General features: G+C 48.5%; 1 protein-coding gene across 7 annotated transcripts in view; it reads right to left on the reverse strand.

The window, feature by feature from the left end:
• The window catches only part of GRAMD1B (GRAM domain containing 1B), a 188,024-nt gene that overhangs the window by 44,160 nt on the left and 126,271 nt on the right, over positions 1 to 17,593 (reverse strand). For 6 of the 7 annotated variants that reach the window (XM_066259799.1, XM_066259806.1, XM_066259804.1 and 3 more), the window contains 2 exons: positions 2,614 to 2,824; positions 1,757 to 1,777 (listed from right to left, as the gene is read on the reverse strand). In XM_066259799.1, the coding sequence (XP_066115896.1) occupies positions 1,757 to 1,777; positions 2,614 to 2,824 (232 nt within the window). The remainder of the gene's footprint in view (positions 1 to 1,756; positions 1,778 to 2,613; positions 2,825 to 17,593) is intronic. The other variant, XM_066259800.1, reaches the window with a different exon arrangement.

The following is a 17,593-nucleotide window of genomic DNA, read 5'->3' on the forward strand; positions in this document are numbered from 1 at the left end:
GAAAGAAAACTTGGAGTCCCTCAGGCACCTCCCTCTTCAGCTCTACGACAGGGGCTGAGATTCACGTGCACTTCATGCTCAGCGCACGGTCCTTCCTAAGGCCTCATTCTGCCCTTCCAAAATCTCAAGAATTCCAGTCTGACTCAAGGCACCAGCTCCCTGAAACACGCCCCAGGTACCCTGCTCACACGAGTGTCCTGCCTCTGTGTAAAACGTCCCCAACCACTCCTGGAGTTCTACCACGCTCAGGTTTGGTTCCTGGATAGTCTAGTGTCTTATCTCCCTTCTCAAGACTGTGTTCTGCCCGAGGGCGGGGGACCAACTTTTCATTCCTTTTCCTAAGACCTGCTTAGGAGATTTTAACAAATCCTCCTTGCTGGGTACTCACTCACTTAGTGGCGGTGACTAATGACCATCAGTGAGTATTGCTCTGCTGAGTGCCTTTCTAGGCACAGGGTAAGCAGGCAAGGAAGCTTAGAGCCTCACCTTAGAGTGGAAAAGTGTGCAGAGACTGCGGGCAGATGAGGAGAGATCAGATAACCTGAAACCCACGTGTGGCAACATCTGCTCTCTCCCTTCCAGAGGTGTGAGGGGCTCAAGAGGAGATGGCAGAGGTCATTTCAAAACCCTAATCGCCAGATACATCTATACCCGCCAAGTCACCCAAACACACAGAGAACTCCTCCTGGCTTCCTCACTCCCAGAGTTCCTCTTCCCCTGTCCACAGCCAGCAGCATTCAAACTTCTCAGAACCAAGATGTGCTTTTAGCCTAAAGGTCACAGACTGGAGGATTAGCCCTGCAGCCTCCTGTTCTTTCCTCAGGAAAGACAACAGCTGCTCACCCTCCTCCTCCCCAAAACTCTTACGGAGGCCCAAGATTATTCCTAAGTCACCCCTCAGCTTTCTGTCCTGCAGGTTCTCCCCGCCCCCTTTCCCCAAGGGTGTTACAACCTAACCCTGACATTCTACAACACCTACAGCTCACTCAACGTTCTCCTCCGGCCTCTGAAATGTTGGGGTCCTGAGCAGACCCCGGCACAGCCTCCCTGACCTGGCTACCTGCTACAGAGCCTAACCTGAGCTACTACCAACACCCATCAAAGTCCAGGTGCTGGCCTCAGGCCGTCTGGGAGAAGAGGTCCCCTTGATTATTCTCCAGCATCCTAAGACATGAGAAGCCCCCGGGCTGGGTGATGGGGGAGAGCGGGGAGGGGTGCTCAGTCTGAGCAGCTCTCAGTGGGCAGGCAGAGGGAGAGGGGTGCCAGGTGGGGGCTCCTGAGGTCATTCTCCTGCACTGTGGACGTCTCCCGTGGGAAACCGTGACCCTCAATCAACTCGTTCGGGGAATCAGGAATCAACCCCACCAAAGCAGATTGAAGGGTGTAGCAGCACCGAGGCCCAATTGGAAAGAGCCTCCCTTCCCCAAAGGAAAAAGGCTAAGCCCTGGCCAGACTCTGCTTCTAGATGGCACCATGTAAGGAGGGAATAGGTCCCCAGCCCCAGGCAGTGTTTGGGGAGCAGGCAGAGACATGGGGAGATGGGGCACGGGTCTGTTCTCCGACCTCAGGTGCAGTGAAAACGGTCCCTTTGTAACTTCAAGCCAGCTTGCCGAGGGCAGTGGGGCTGGCCTTCTAGGGGAGGGACCAAGCAAGACAGGGGCCAGAATGGGCGGCGGGAGCAGGGGTAGGGTGCCGAGCACTACAGACAATCCGACATCCGAGGGGAGACCACAGACAGAGACGAAGGATGGCTTACTTTTGAGAGGCGCTTGTGAGACTAAGACCATGCATGCAAAGAAGGGATGTGGGAAATGGTGGGGAAGAGAGGAAGAACAAGAAATCAAAAGACAAATTCAGGTGGGATGGCAGTTCCCAGCCCCCATCCCAACCTCGGGGCATGTGAGTCCAATGGTCAAAGGGGGTTTTGTGAAGGAGCATCCAGAAGTATATGTCTCCTGCTTCCCACAGGACTGGGGGGGGGAGAGTCCCTGGGATACCCTGAGGAGCCCAACACCCTCCCCCAAGGGCTTGCTGCACACCTGTCTTTAGACAAACACCTGGGTGCTCAGGCAAGGCGGTAGTGCTGACACACTGGGGGGAGGGGAGGGTGGAGAGGCCCCACCACCATCTTTTTGGACAGATGAGTATCAAATGGGATATTACTAAGGGAAGAAGGGTGAGGGCCAGCACAGCTTTCTGCCACCTTCCCTGAGGACTCTCTTCCTGGTACTATGGTCCTTCCAACTAAAGGTTCCCTTCTGCCTCAAATTTAAAAGATAAAAGAGCTAAACAGATGACCCCTCCTGGTCCTCCTCCAGATCTAAGGTACAGGAGGCTCCCAGCTCCTATGGAGAGTAACAGTTGCCACAGAATCATTCCCAGAGCCTAGACCTCTCCAGGTGCTTAGCTTGGAAGATCACATTTAACTAGAGTCTCCCGGCCCTCCCCACCCTCATGTCACTGAGTAAAGGCTCCCTCTGGGACACTAGGGCTGGTCAATCACATTGGGTCCCTCAAGGAAGGGGTTGTCTACCTCACTGCCCCTCCAACACCACCCTCCGGCCAGCCAACTAATGAGCAAGTACAGAGTCCCGGGCGGGGACATCAGCTCACCTTGGTGTTCTTGCCACCACTCCTGCCGGACTGTGAGGAGCAGCTGCGCTGGACACCCTGCTCCGGCGTAGAAGGGGACTTGTCAGAGGAGTGATCTGAGCCCTTCTCCACCATGGTGTCACCGTCCGGGTTCTGTGGGGTGGGAGAGCGAGACCGCTTCCGGAGGACCGGGGAGCAGGCTGGCGTGCTGCGGTTTGAGTTACTGGCAGTGCTGCAGGGAGGACGGAGGAAGGGTGGAGAGGGAGGAGGAGGAAAGACAGGCTGTGAGTGACTGAAGGCCAAGATGGGTCCCAAAGAGCCAGCTCAAGGAGACAAGGTTCGGGGTTGGGGAGAAACAGGGAGAAAGGGGTCCAGCTACAGAATCACTGCACCGTAATATTGTCACTGGCCAGAAGAGGGCAGTGGTGCCAATGTGAAATGGAAGCAAGAACAGGAAGGAGTAAACAGGGCGACTGGACATTTACATAGATATCCATCCACCCATCCATCCATCTGACCATCTGTCCGTCCATCCATCTATCCATCCATCCATCCACCCACCCACCCACCCATCTGTTCATCCATCCAAATATTGTTAGAACCCCGATTACATGTCAAGAACTATCAAGGAAAAGACAGAATTTTTTTTTTTTTTTTCTTTTCATTTTTCTGAAGCTGGAAATAGGGAGAGACAGTCAGACAGACTCCCGCATGCGCCCGACCGGGATCCACCCGGCACGCCCACCAGGGGCGAAGCTCTGCCCACCAGGGGGCGATGCTCTGCCCATCCTGGGCGTCGCCATGTTGCGACCAGAGCCACTCTAGCGCCTGGGGCAGAGGCCACAGAGCCATCCCCAGCACCCGGGCCATCTTTGCTCCTATGGAGCCTTGGCTGCGGGAGGGGAAGAGAGAGACAGAGAGGAAGGAGAGGGGGAGGGGTGGAGAAGCAGATGGGCGCTTCTCCTGTGTGCTCTGGCCGGGAATCGAACCCGGGTCCTCCGCACGCTAGGCCGACGCTCTACCGCTGAGCCAACCGGCCAGGGCCGAAAAGACAGAATTTAAGAGTTTAAAGATTCATTAGAGATCATCCCATGCTATCAGCCACCAATGCTATTTTTACATTTTGTCTGGGAGATATTTTTCCATATAAATAACAGTAATAATACTACTTTTCAAAGCACTCGTGTATGTGTTATTTCACTGGGTTCTTAAATCATTCCACCTGAGTAGTAACAACAAATTCTATAATCCCTATTTTAACAGTGAAGACCAATGCATTCATTGGCAAAGAGCAGCTAAGTGTCCTGCGATCACAGGGAGTTTAGACACAAGTTTTGGGTCTTCTGACTTGTAGCTCACACCATACTATTTCCTTGTAAGCCTTTTGGTCCCTGTGTCGCTGTCCAAAGTGAAGACAAACACGGCAGTGGTTCTCATATTCCACAATAGCCTCCTCCCAAACTTATTTCCTGCGGGTACCTTACAGCAACTTGGGTATTACGTCTAGGCATTAGCTTGTGCTCTTAATGGAACAGCAGGAGAAGAGATGAGGACAGGAAGGGGAGACATTAAATGCCGTTAAGTTCTAAAGGTGTTTACTTTGCTCTGAGAGAATGAGAGAGAGATGGAAAAAGGAAAAGGTTAAGTAGGAGGGAGACGGTGGAACGGGAAGGAAAGCCGGTGTGACCGAAATCCACAGAAGCACCGGGGGCAGGGGATGAAAGTCAAGGGCCCCTCTCACCCACGGAGCAGTCAAGGTTGGGATCACGCCCTGGAAACAGCCCTGGACTTGAGGCTGTCAGGGCTCTGGGATTCTCTCTGGGAGCCTCAGCCGGGCCTCCCTTGAAGAAGGGGAGTGCAGGGAAGGGAACACTGTCATTTGCATGAAGATCCACCTGCAACCTCGGATGTCTCACTGGACCCATTTGCAATGAAAACCATGCCCCTTTCAGCAGAAACTTCCACCTGGAGATCCTCAGCAGAGAGAATGGGAAAGAAACCCAGAGCTCAAACCGGCGGGTGTGGGGAGAAGGGCAGCAGTGGGGAGAGGCCAGTGTCCTAACTTCTGGGAGAAAAGTAATGGAGAGAAGGAGGAAGGAGGCCAGAGAAAGACAAATGTGACCACAGGATGTATAAGGACACAGAGGCCCAGTGTTTTTGCTTTACCCCAAGACAGAATTTCAATATAGAAACGTACTTATGATTCTAACATTGACTGTGATTTAGAAAATGGGGCTCTTCAGATTCTCGCCCATTCCATAACATTCTTGCCTCTGACTCTGAACTCATCCATTGCTATAAACCCTAATAAAGAAAATTATGATAAGTTCCTTTTCCTCGGTTGGGAAAGTGGAGCTTCAAGATCGTGGCAAGTAGATGTTTTTACACATCTTTGGGTCGGAGCTCCTGAATTGCAGACTCAAGGACTCACCTTTCTGGGAAGCCTCCTTTCTCTGGGGCCAATGGCAATCCACAGCCAAGTGCTCCAAGTTTTGAACTGTCTTCTAAGATGACTTTGCTGGGAGAGCAGCCTGGAACTCCACCCCTAACCTCAACTAGTCTGCTGAGGGAAGCACTGCCGTGTGGCTGACACCTTGCACATGACCACCTCAGACCCCACAACTTGGCTTCTGTCTTTTCCTTAGATAAGAGACATCTTCACACGGGGCGATTCCAGACTCAGGAACGATGAGGAGATCCCTTTATCTTTCCTCAAACCCTGAATCCCTACCAATCACTGCCTCTTAAGGAGGAATTCAAGCCAGGAGCAGGGGAGACATTGTTGCCTAGAATAAAACTCACTCCAATGATCCAAAAACCACATGAATATGAAACACTTGACCAGAATGTCCACAACTCCCTCATCCCCTAGTGGCCGCATGTCAGCTGACCCTCCATGTCACCCAAGATACCTAAAATTCTTTTAACAGTCAATAAACAGCTTACAGTGTCATTTGTCCTTGTAGTCTCTGTGCTTATAAAGCTGTTAATCAGCTGTGTTGTTCTTAAAAAGTCTCTCCTCCTCTCCCTGGTGACACAAGTGTGTCTAAAATGTAAATCTGTTCAGTCAATGTTGATTTGAATTTCATTGCAGCAAAGGTCTGCACACCCGTGGCTTTAACCATCCCTAGTACGGTCACCTCTCCTAACTCTGTACCTCAAATTGTTAATATTAATACAATGGCAGAAAGCTCACACATGTTTAGTAAGTCTCGGCCCAGTGTTAAGTATTTCTTAAGCATTATCTTATTTAATCTTCCCAACCAATCTAGGAAGCACTAATGAATATTATTAGTCTTATTTTTCAGTTGGTAAAATTGAATCACTGACTGATTAAGTGATTCACCCTAAGCCGCACAGATGGGCAAGGTGGCAGAACAGGGTTAGAAGCCCAGGTCTGACTACCGTCTGTTCTCAGAATCAAGCGTCTGAAAACGTTTGTTTGCTGGGGTGGACGGGTACCTAGGCGAATGGGAAAAAGAAGGAATCGACTTCCTGCTTCCAGTCTTCAATGTATTCTCTATGGACTGCTGTCAAAATAAACTTTCTAAAAAGTAAATTTGCCATTTTTGACCATCCTCTTCCACAGTTAAAGCCTTCTATGATTTCCGCCCAAGCATCTCCCCCACCCCCCTTGTGGTACTTCACCCCACTCTGATCCTTCACTGTACAAGACGTTTTTGGAGATACACTTCTAACTCAGCAAGATCGCTACTAGATTTGCTAGATTCCTAAAACCCTTTTTAAAGGCACCCCATTACCCTACAGATAGAGATGTGCTGCTGAGTAAATAAAAGCCATTTCTATGGATCTCATAACCTACAGGATGGTCCTTTCAAAGAAACTCTAAGGTGTTTCATTAATCTGATCCTGCCACCATTATTAATAATAGTATTAATTAATAATAGTAATAATAGTATTACCTTACATTATATATCAAAACCTTGAGATTTTAAAGCTAAAAATGACCTCAGATTTGCTACAGATAAAGAAGAAAGACTGGTATTGAAAGGGTCATTGGACTCAGATTCATTTCTGGAGCTTAGAATTAGGACATACAACTTTGAACATCACTTACAAGAAACCCGAGGAACGGAGGCTGAGTGCCTGAACAAGGCAATATGACTTCACATCTGGGTCTTCAAGTCTATAACCACTTCCTGAGCACCTGGCACAATGCCAGGCATTCGAGTTCATACTGGTGAGTAAGAAAGGACCCCTGTCCTTGGGACATTATAGTCGGGAAGAGCTAGACATCTGCTCCTCTCATTTCAATATAAGCAACGAGTGATGTGATAGGAGCGAGTAAGGGAATCTTAGCCAGACTCGGATCAAGAAAGACTTACTTAACGATATGGCATTTTAGACTCAAGCTAGGTTCTGAAAAATGTGTTGGAGTTAGCCAACTGTAAGGCATGATAGTAGGAGAGAAGAGAATGTTCCCGAAAAGAAACAAACAGAAAGTATGAACAAAGGTGAGAAGGCCTAAAATAGCATGAAATATACAGACCATTATGAGAAACTGTATTATTGAAGTATAACATGCTTGCCCTGATGTTTAAGAGATTCTTGAAATCTACTCTCCCTCAATAAGAAGTCCACCGAGACCCCCACTTTTAATACATTACAGGGAGGGGGTAAAGCAGAGATCATTCACTCACTTCTCATTTTTTTCCATTTTTTAAGACTTCCAGACCCTGGTTGGTGGCTCACTAGATAGAGCGTTTGCCTGGTGTATGAATGTCCCAGGTTTGATTCCCAGTCAGGGCACACAGGAGAAGCAACCATCTCCTTTTTCCCCCCTCCATCTCCCCTTCTCTCCCTCTTTACCTCCCGCAGCCAGTGGTTTGAGCATGGCCCTGGGTACAGACACTTAAAATAGCTCAGTATTTGAGCATTGGCCCCAGATGGGGTTGCTGAGTGGATCCCGGTCAGGGCACATATGGAAGTCTGTCTCACTATCTCCCCTCCTCTCACCTAAAAAGAAAAAAAAAATTCCAACAAAAACTGTTTCTCTTCTCTCCTTGCTAAGCAATAGTGCTTCCTTAAAAGTGACTACAATACCTTATGCTACAATTTGATCTTTCTTCCTATAGTGACATCTGGCTGAAGTCCTTGAAAAACAGGGATATGCGGAATGAGGAAAAAGGCTCCCTGGGCCTTCTGCAGGGACTCTCTGAGGCATTCCCCCACCCCCACCCGACTCGAGACATGGGAGCCATCATACTACTTTGCTCGGTTCTTTTCCCATGCCTATGCTCTACGGACACAGGTCGACTTTGTCAGCAAGCCAGCTTCCTGGTCAGCCACCCACACATTGTTCAGAACCCTGAGCAGAGCAGAATAGTTAGATAACGTTCCAGAGTTCCTCATTCAAGTTAACTTTGTCTTCAAAGGAATCAATTCTCTCTGCCCCAGAGATCGCAAAATACGCACCTGTTGCTCTATACCCTGCACCTCCAGCTCCCGGGCTGCAGCAGCCCCGGTCCCTTGCTGACTCTCTCGCCACTGAGTGTTCACCGCCTTAGCTGGTTCCCAACCAGAACCCCCCTCCTCCCCCGACCTGGACACTTCATGTTCATCTTGCTGTTTCACCGAAAGCCCAGCCCTGCAGTGAGCTGCATGATCAAATGCACAGCTGTAATAGTTCAGTGCCAAGTACTAGGAATTTTTTTTATAGACCACCTGATACAGTCCAAGGAACCCCAACCAAAGAGAAGGAGTATTTATAATAAAAAATGTAGAAAGCCAGTTTCAAATGGAACATTTGTTTGCTGAGGGGCCGCTTGAGCCCTACGGGGACAGGATTAATTGCCAGTCTGTGATATCAGCAGGCTCGGGTTTGTGGTCCAGCTCTGCCACTTGCTGTGTGACCTTGGCCTCTAAGCCTCATTTTTTTTATTGGACAAAGAAGAGCTACCAATGCTTATCTCGTGAGGCTATTGTGTTAAATGAAACAATGTAGAAAATATTTAGTGCAGTGCTTGAATCATAATGAGTGCTCAGTCAGTACTACTGAGGTACTATTATTATTATTATTATTATTATTATTACTACTACAAAGCCTTTAGCTCCTCTCTGTAAAATGTGGGGTAAGTATCCCTGCCCTCTTTCCTCCCAAGCATTACTCCCCGTAGTGCGGACCAGATACACCTGGGGTGATCACTTAAAGTGCAGAGTGACAACACTAGCCCCACTCAACTCACGGTCATTTCCTGAGGATGGTTTTACGAATGTGTGTTTTAAACAAGCACACTAAAATTTGAGAGCCACAGTTCCCAATGACTAATCTTATAAATATCAAGGGTTTAGTGACTTATCTGTTCCAGATGACAGAAACCTGCAAACCACTCTCTGAGTATATCAGATGTTCTGTAGCTACCTGGTGGGAGAAGTTGCTGGAACAGAAGAATATCGGTTGAGCTTGTCATACAAACTGCCCATGAACTCAGAGTTAATGGGGAACAGCTTGAATATGCGGTTCTCAAGGTAAGGCTGTGACTCAGTATGCGGTGGGATAATGTCACCTTCTTTTGGTGTAGAAGCCTGACAATTAACATTAGAACCCACTCCCACCGCCACATTACAAGCACCTCATCCCTCCTAGCTTTGGTAGCATCTAGTTAAAGCTGATTCTGATATCTAGTGGCCCTAATTCCTAACAGATATGCTATCCTGCTATCCAACTATGCACTTCCCATCCCCATGCCAATTCCGAAGATTCATCCTTGATCCTCTTCCGTTCTTTATAATATCACTGCAAATACCCATGTGAATTAACCAAGCTCCACTTTGAATTTTCCCATAGCACATGTTCAGGTGTCTAAGACAGAAAAACCACAGGTGCGTTTGTATAACATCTGCATAAAATTTACATGCTGCTGGCAAATGCCTCCATGAGGTCTGTCCACCTAGACAGGTTCTAAATTCAGTTTGCCAGGACTCCCTGAAGGTAGCTGTCGCTCAGTTCCTCTCTGCGTTTCTGCATGTCACTTAGCAGGGTATCTGTATCCTCGTGAAACCAGAGCACAGCAGATGGAAAGGACAGACCCAAGGAGAACTCTGTAGAGGGGGGCAATGGCTGGCCCAAATCTCAAATCCCAGCAGGGCACTGAATTTCCCTTGGGCGCCCCCACTCCTTCCTTAGAAAGCAAAATGCCAACTCACTAAATAAAAACATCTTCCTAACTTCTACTCTACTCCTTGTTACAACAACCTGGCTCCTGGTCTGAGGCCCCTCTACTCATGAAAATAATAAAACCACTGTATCAGGAACCCGAGAGCAGACAGGTGCAGAGCAAGCTGGAAGGGCTTGTGCTGTCCAATCCTCCCGCTGCTAGGGGCGGAGGTCCAGGTCCAGAGAGATGGCGGGACTGTCCAGCACGGGGTTACTGCACAGTGTCAGTCTCGGTGGCTCCCCACCACCAACTTTTAAGGATATTGGAAGGGGCGGGGTCTGAAAGGGTGAGAAATACACTATTGCCCCTAAGAGGAGCTCCCCGTGACATGACCAAGTCTGGAGCACAGGGTTTGTGCGCCTATCCTGGGATCTCAACCTGGAGGCACCTCTACCCTTGTGCCCAGTTGCTCTTCTTGGGAAGAGAGACACTATGCCTTCTGTGTCAAACTGTGATGACCTGGCTGAAGAAAAGGGCCACACGGCTTCCAGGAGAGACGCTTTCCGCAATGGCTTTTGTATGTCAGCGGTGTAGAGCAGTGATTTCCAACCTTTCCCATCGCACAGCACGTATAAACTAATCATTAAAATTCCGCAGCTCGGCCTGACCTGTGGTGGCGCAGTGGATAAAGCGTCGACCTGGAAATGCTGAGGTCGCCGGTTCGAAACCCTGGGCTTGCCTGGTCAAGGCACATATGGGAGTTGATGCTTCCAGCTCCTCCCCTCTTCTCTCTCTCTCCCTCTCTGTCTCTCCCTCTCCCTTTCTCTCTCCTCTCTAAAATGAATTAAAAAAAAAAAAAAATTCCGCAGCTCACCTAAAAAATATTTTTGCCAATCTGACCAAAAAAAAAACACAAAACAAAACTAGATATAATTTTGATTCATTCACACCATACGGCTGTTGTGACTGTTGTCTTTTTTTTTTTTTTTTTTTTGCCATCTAAGGGAAAAGAGGTCAGTGCCTCTGACTAAATAGTCAGGGATTGCGCGTTTTAAAAATTCTTGCGGCATGCAGGTTGAAAATCGCTGGCGTAGAGGTTTTCTTCCAAGCTTATGCTGAAGCGGCGTGGCAGCCTGGGCCCAGCACGCCACCCTGTGCGTGGCTGCAGCCGCACGCAGCCTCCCGGCACGGGCCTGGAGGGGGAGCCTTCCAGAAAGGCCTTTCTTCCCTGTCACACAATTCACAGCATGACGAGCGCGGAGCTTGACACAGAAAGGGCCTCCTTCAACCGCTACACCGTGAGATCTCGGCAGAGGTGAGCAGGTGAGCATCTCGTACTCTCGGTTTAGGTAACAAGCTGAAACTCCCCGGGGGCTTTCCACGTTGGGCCTGTGGGCGAAGTGTGCTAGGTGCCCAGGGACAGGTTCTGTCTGTCCTGAAACTGGGAACCAAGAGGGTGGAACTAGAACTCATTCTAGTCCAGGCCACTGTCAGAGAGGAGACAACCCACAGTGGAGGCAGCCAACTCCCCGGACTCGCTGACAAGCCACCTGGTCACCCAAACACTGGCTCACATGGCCCCCAGGGCGCTGGGCCCTACCCTCTCTCAGCACTCGGTCCCTCGCTGGTCCCATCTCTGTAGACATTGTGTAGATAAGTAAGTGCACTTCCTATGACCAGTGAGCTGCACTCAGCCACCTGGTCACCCAAACACTGGCTCACAGGGCCCCCAGGGCGCTGGGCCCCACCCTCCCTCAGCACTCGGTCCCTCACTGGTCCCATCTCTGTAAACATTGTGTAGATAAGTAAGTGCACTTCCTATGACCAGTGAGCTGCTCTCAGCCATTTCTCCTTCCCTATCTTCTCCAAGTCTCTATGGACGCCTGAAAGTTTAAAAATATATATATTTTTAACCTTGCAAAGGGAATAAAAGGTGGCAGAGCCTACCTAGAACTTCTGTATCCAGATGACTAGTTAATACCTAGGCACATTCTCGTTCGGGATCTACTTTCTACTTACGCCTGGAATGGATTCCTTCTTGTTAGGGAAAGTTGCAGTGACTTTAGTTGTTGATGGATTTACTGACCAATTAACGTAAGAATAAAGTCCACAGAGCATCATGGGCCAAGCAGAGGAAAGCAGGATTTGAGTTATCCTTCTGTGCTCGGCCCAGAGAAGTGAGGGGTGGAGGGCCGGAGATTCGGCAACGGTTTCTACCTTTCTGACTTAAGCCAAAAAGAAGAGATCCCTCACAACATCAGCCGGAGCCTTCCTCGGGCCTACTCCTCTCTCCCCCTCCCCCACACACACCCTGGCTTCCCTACAGCTTCTGTTCAGCCCTGAGTTTGGAATTCAGTCCAGGAACAGGCATGACAAACACTAGTTTTCATTTCAATGGAGACCAGGGCCTGCAATAGAACCAGGACTCCATGCCTGAAATGCCAAAACGGCCTGACCCACTTTTCCCACTTCCGACAAAAACAAAGTGAGTTTGGCTGGGTCCTGCCAGAGCTGAGGGAGAAGCCAGAGCTCCTGTTGTTACCTCTAGGGACATGTTGAAGAGGAACAAATTATGGTCACCTCTGAAAACCCGGATGACGCTGCAGAGCCAGTGTCAGAGGTCAGACATGAATCGTTTACCCAAAGGGCTTACAGGCTGGACCAAAATCCATTCTGCATCCTTGCCCTAACCTTCTGACAGGAGAGGTTCACATCCTCTTTGAGATGCGCTTATTGACCAGCAACCCAACTGCTGGGATGCAAACGTGGGAACTGTTTCCTCTACTTCACCTGACCATTCTCCCTACTCTGTTCTGGCCTCTGGGTGCACCCCGGACACCGCTGCCCCCAGGATCTCTGCCCCTGGTGGTCCCTCTGTCTGGAACTCTTAGTCTAGAGTTTTGAATTCTGGTTCTTATTCAACTTTCAGATCAAAGCTCAAAAGTCACCTTCCAGAGTAGCCTGTCTTGAAGAACTGGTCCACCTAAAGCAGCCTCCTTGTCCCGAGTCAATCACTAATGTGTCATTCTCCAGCATACCCAGTACAATGACCGGCACCCCCAGGGACCACAAATATGGATTGTATGAATAAAGAAATCAGTTTTTTCAAAAGCTGTTCATTCCACTGTCTGTATACTTTGTTAGATATATTCTCTCTTAGGCCTATCCCAAATCTGCCTTTTATAACACCAGTCCATTGGTTCTTCATATGTCATAACTAAAATATGACATGACTTCCAAACTCTTTGCTGGCAGGGTCACTTTGTCTAAACCTCAGTGTATATGTCTTGAGTTGTTTTGTGTCTTTGAGGGAAGTCACTTTATCTTTCTGTGCACCTGTGTTCTTCGTTGAAAGATACCAACCTACCTTAGCAGGGTAAGGGGCAGAATCTTTTAAAAAAATATAACCTAATTACACAGTGCATCCCATCCCCAAAGTAAAGGACTTCCTACAATTAATTGTTCATGGAACAACAACAAAAAAGTTAGAAGCAGGAAGTGAATTCCCAGTTACGACACTGAATCTTATTTCTAAATTCTATCCTATGTGCAGGACAAGGGATGAGAATACCGATCACTACCTTTCACATCTTCAGCTGGTCTTTACCTCCACAATGCTGGGAGGAAAAAAGAGTTAGTATGAAGCAGGCGGTATTGAAATTAAACATAAGACCTTACAGGTGTTATACAATTTCCTTTCTATGAGATTGGATGCAACAGGAGAAACACCTAACATTCGGGTTTGGAGGCCCTGGAGGCTGATCTATCATACTTGTCTGTAGGTCAGAAGGGGTAGTGGCATGTCATCCAACATCACACCTGCTGAGGAATTCCCTCTGCAAGGCTCTGACGACAGCCACCTGGCCACTGGTTCAGATTTCCAATGAGGAAGCAGTCACTAGGTGGCTGCATACAGAGTACAGCTCTAAAAGGACCATTAAGTGCCGCGGTCCTTACTCCTCCATGTCTGTGGCCCTTATCTCTCCATAATTCCCAGAGATCGTTATCCATCCAGCTCTCTGTCTGAGCTTCACTGTCTTTAGAAACTAAGCTAACCTTGCTGATTTGATGTCATTAAACATTTGCTGAGCACCTATTACGTGCCTCTAACTTTGTGACGGTCATCTCCAGGGCTCCCTAGGGCAGCGACCATGGAGCAACCATCTCATGTTCTTTGTCAATGCATGAAGATTAAATACACGATATTAAACATAATATTGGGCCCACAGTGGGAACTTAATGCTTTCCAACGTGGCTCACTATCAATCTCAGACAAATCTAAGTACTACCTCACCCAAAATATTTCAGAAGCTTCAGCACTTATGAGAAGGGGACTTCGTGACAGCAGAAAGGTTAGCTAAGCTATACCAGAAAAGCCTTTTCTTAAAAGAAATTTCCACTCCACTAGGAGGCCACAAACCACTGGAAACTGGTAGGGAGGAGTTCTCCTGAAGAGACTTTCAGCTTCTAAGTGTGCTCCTCAGGGGCCCCTCCTCCACCCTCAGAAAGACAAAAGTTGCCACTAAAAGTGAAAGGAACTTGCGCAGGACCCATCCATCCACTTAACAGCTGAAGAGCCATGCTCCGTGCCAGGTAATGTCCTAGGTGTTAGGAATATAGGCTCTACCTCTAAGGAACTCCCAAGCTGATAAGAGAGACACACATGTAATTAACTAACACCATGCAGTAAGACACATTTAGATTCCCTCAAAACATCTCCCCTCTGCACCAGTCAAGGCAGCCAGGCAATCCTGACTCAGCCCCTTCCCCTTGCATGGTTTAAGAGAGCAAACCACTACTCTCTGAGCTTCAACTTTTATTATGGGAGAAGAAGAGGTGTGAATGCTGCCTAACGCCTGAACAGACACCAGAGAAAGATGACAAAGAAGTACAAAGGATACACACTGTGAACTACTGAAAGCAGGAGTTTCTCACAGACAGCAGGACTCGGACCTAAATCAGGCAAAGGATCCATAAACAAAGGTCCAGGCAGTTGGGACTCCTAGTTAATTCACATCACCAGCTCTCCCTCTGTCAGGGCTGCCCTATCTTGAGCACTAGAGCTTGCTTCCTAGCTGAGCAGTCGGACTAAGGGGTGTAACTATCTTCAAGTTTTCTCACGGAGAGAATGATGATATTATATCATGGTATGTCCAAAAGCAATGGGGACACAATTACATCTGCAGTCCACCTTTCCCAAAAGCCCAAGAGATAGCAAGTTTCACAGATACACTCAATGATCAGTTCTTGTGGAGAAATCTAGCCGATCTGGAATTCTCAGTTCACAGAACCCTCTCTGCTCCGTCATTCAGCCATGCTCTCTTCCTCTTCCTCCCTCCTTACCAAGTCAGCACACGGAGTACGCACGTAGGCAGTGTGGTTAGACCCTAGGACTATTCAAATACATACAGTTCTGTCCCTCAACTGTGGCTCATAGCCTTCCTTTTCTTGGACTGTACCTAATAAAATACAACTAGATTTGCCAAAGGGGTGTGTAGGGTGTAGGAGGACAGGAGGCAAATAACCAACAGCCTTCAGTGCACCCTTCCCCTCTTATCATCCTGCTGGGTTCAAATCCAACACGCAGTTTTCTACTAGAGAGCAGACAGAAACAGGCTGAAGAACAACCATTATGTTAAAATCATAGACATTTTAGAAGACAAGAGGGCTGAAGGAGGTCAGTCAGCCAATCTGCCTGGCTGTAGGTGAATACTGAAATCACCCCAAAATGCTTTACCCTAATTTAAAATATCTTCAGGACACAAAATTGCATGGTTTCCCTTTGTGGTCCTCTTCACTGTCTCCTGCTACCAACAGGAAGCTCCTTCTGATCCAGACAAAAACCTGTTATAATGCACCTAACACCCTCTTCTTTTATCCCAGCATTCCCAGACTTCATTAGTTAAACCCCTCATCTATCCCTATCTTCCTGTCTGTAGGTGGAATGATTCGACTTCCTCAAACCTCTTTTCGGAAGTGAAAAATCATGTCTCCTACAACATCTCCACCATACCTTTGCTTAGATTGTGTCGCAAGCGACAGAGATGTAAATATGTGATGATGTAAACTCACTTCAGCACTGGGCAACTCTTGTTACTCTAAATTTAAACTGTTTCCTGTGGCTTCCTACCAATCATCCACATTCTACCCCCCTGGCAGCCATAGAATAAATTCCATTCCTCTTCCAGGTGCAACTTGACTTGACTCTCCTGCTCCCTCCGTCTCTTCTCCTCTGACTCGCTGGCTCCTCCAGACATTCCTCAGAGAGCATGGCTTTGGGAAGCTCAGCCATTGGGTTCATGCTCCTCTGAACAAATCCTGGTTCATCTTAATCCCCCTTAAACTGGGTAGCCCAGACATGGCAGTAATACTGCAGAGAAGCGTCCTGATGAGCCCACAACAGGGCAGAACCATCATCCCAGGAGCCTTGGAGGTCAGAGTGCAAATGTGTACTTCCAGAGTCATCTTCTGAGTCAGGGAATGTGGAATGAGTCCCTGTTCCCTTAGGAGTCTCTGGCTACAGCCTGCAGGCTGAGGCGAGTGCACGCATGTGTAAGGTATGTATGGCTGTCCCCACAAAGAACAGTGTCCCCCCCTGTCCTTTCCTCCAACTGGACAAACGCTAAACCCAGGTTCCGGTAGTTAAACCCAGGTTCTGGTAGCTAAGCCCAGGTACTGGTAGCTAAGCCCAGGTTCTGGAAGCTAAATCCAGGTTCCGGTAGCTAAGCCCAGGTTCTGGTAGCTAAGCCCAGGTTCTGGTAGCTAAGCCCAGGTTCTGGAAGCTAAACCCAGGCTCCAGTAGCTAAGCCCAGGTTCTGGAAGCTAAACCCAGGCTCCAGTAGCTAAGCCCAGGTTCTGGAAGCTAAACCCAGGCTCCAGTAGCTAAGCCCAGGTTCTGGTAGCTAAGCCCAGGTTCTGGTAGCTAAGCCCAGGTTCTGGAAGCTAAACCCAGGCTCCAGTAGCTAAGCCCAGGTTCTGGAAGCTAAACCCAGGCTCCAGTAGCTAAGCCCAGGTTCTGGTAGCTAAGCCCAGGTTCCGGTAGGATGCCGATGAATCCACCCGCTCCCACCCCAAACTCACATCATGCTATCATTCGAATGTTTATATCAAGACCTGCAGGCCAGATACAAAACCACAGCCTTTAGAGAGTCCTTTATCTGGAGATGTCAAGTCCTTAGTAAATGTTTTCACTCTTCTAGTCCAAACATTTGTTTCTTGGGCCCTTATCGCCAGACTTACAGATAAGCTGAGGTTTTTGTGACTGGACAAGAGCGACACCTTGAGGCTCTGAGGTCATCAGGAAAGCTAAATATAGCCCTGTGTGGTCTGTGACCAGGAACGGGAGGGTGTGTGTGTGCAAACACGTGGGCAGGGAAGGCTGTCTGCACCCTCACACCTTCCTTAGGAGGTCTCAGGTGATCAGCAGGACTTTCTAATCAGCACTAACTCGGGGGCTAGCAGCAAACGAGCACCCACAGGCCAATCCAGCCCACCACCAGCTTTTGTACCACTCATGAGCTAGTTACAAATGGTTTTCACATTTGTAAATGTTGGAGCGGGGGACAACAACAAAGAATATCCTTGTGACGTGAACATTACATGAAATGGAAATCTCAGAGTCCATCAATAAAGTTTTATTGGGAACACAGCCATGCTCATGAATTCATATATTGTCTGTGGCTACTTCCACTGTACCAGGCAAAACTGAGTTGTTCCAACAGAGGCAGCATGGTTCACAGAGCCTAAGATATTTGCTTTCCGGCCCTTTACAAAAACAGTTGGCTGGCCCCTAGTCTAAAAAGGTAAGATGTTGAAAATGTCTTTTCTATGAGCCTGACCTGTGGTGGCGCAGTGGATAAAGCATCGACCTGGAAATGCTGAGG

This window comes from Saccopteryx bilineata, chromosome 2 (genome assembly GCF_036850765.1).
Source record: "Saccopteryx bilineata isolate mSacBil1 chromosome 2, mSacBil1_pri_phased_curated, whole genome shotgun sequence".
Classification (NCBI taxonomy): domain Eukaryota; kingdom Metazoa; phylum Chordata; class Mammalia; order Chiroptera; family Emballonuridae; genus Saccopteryx; species Saccopteryx bilineata.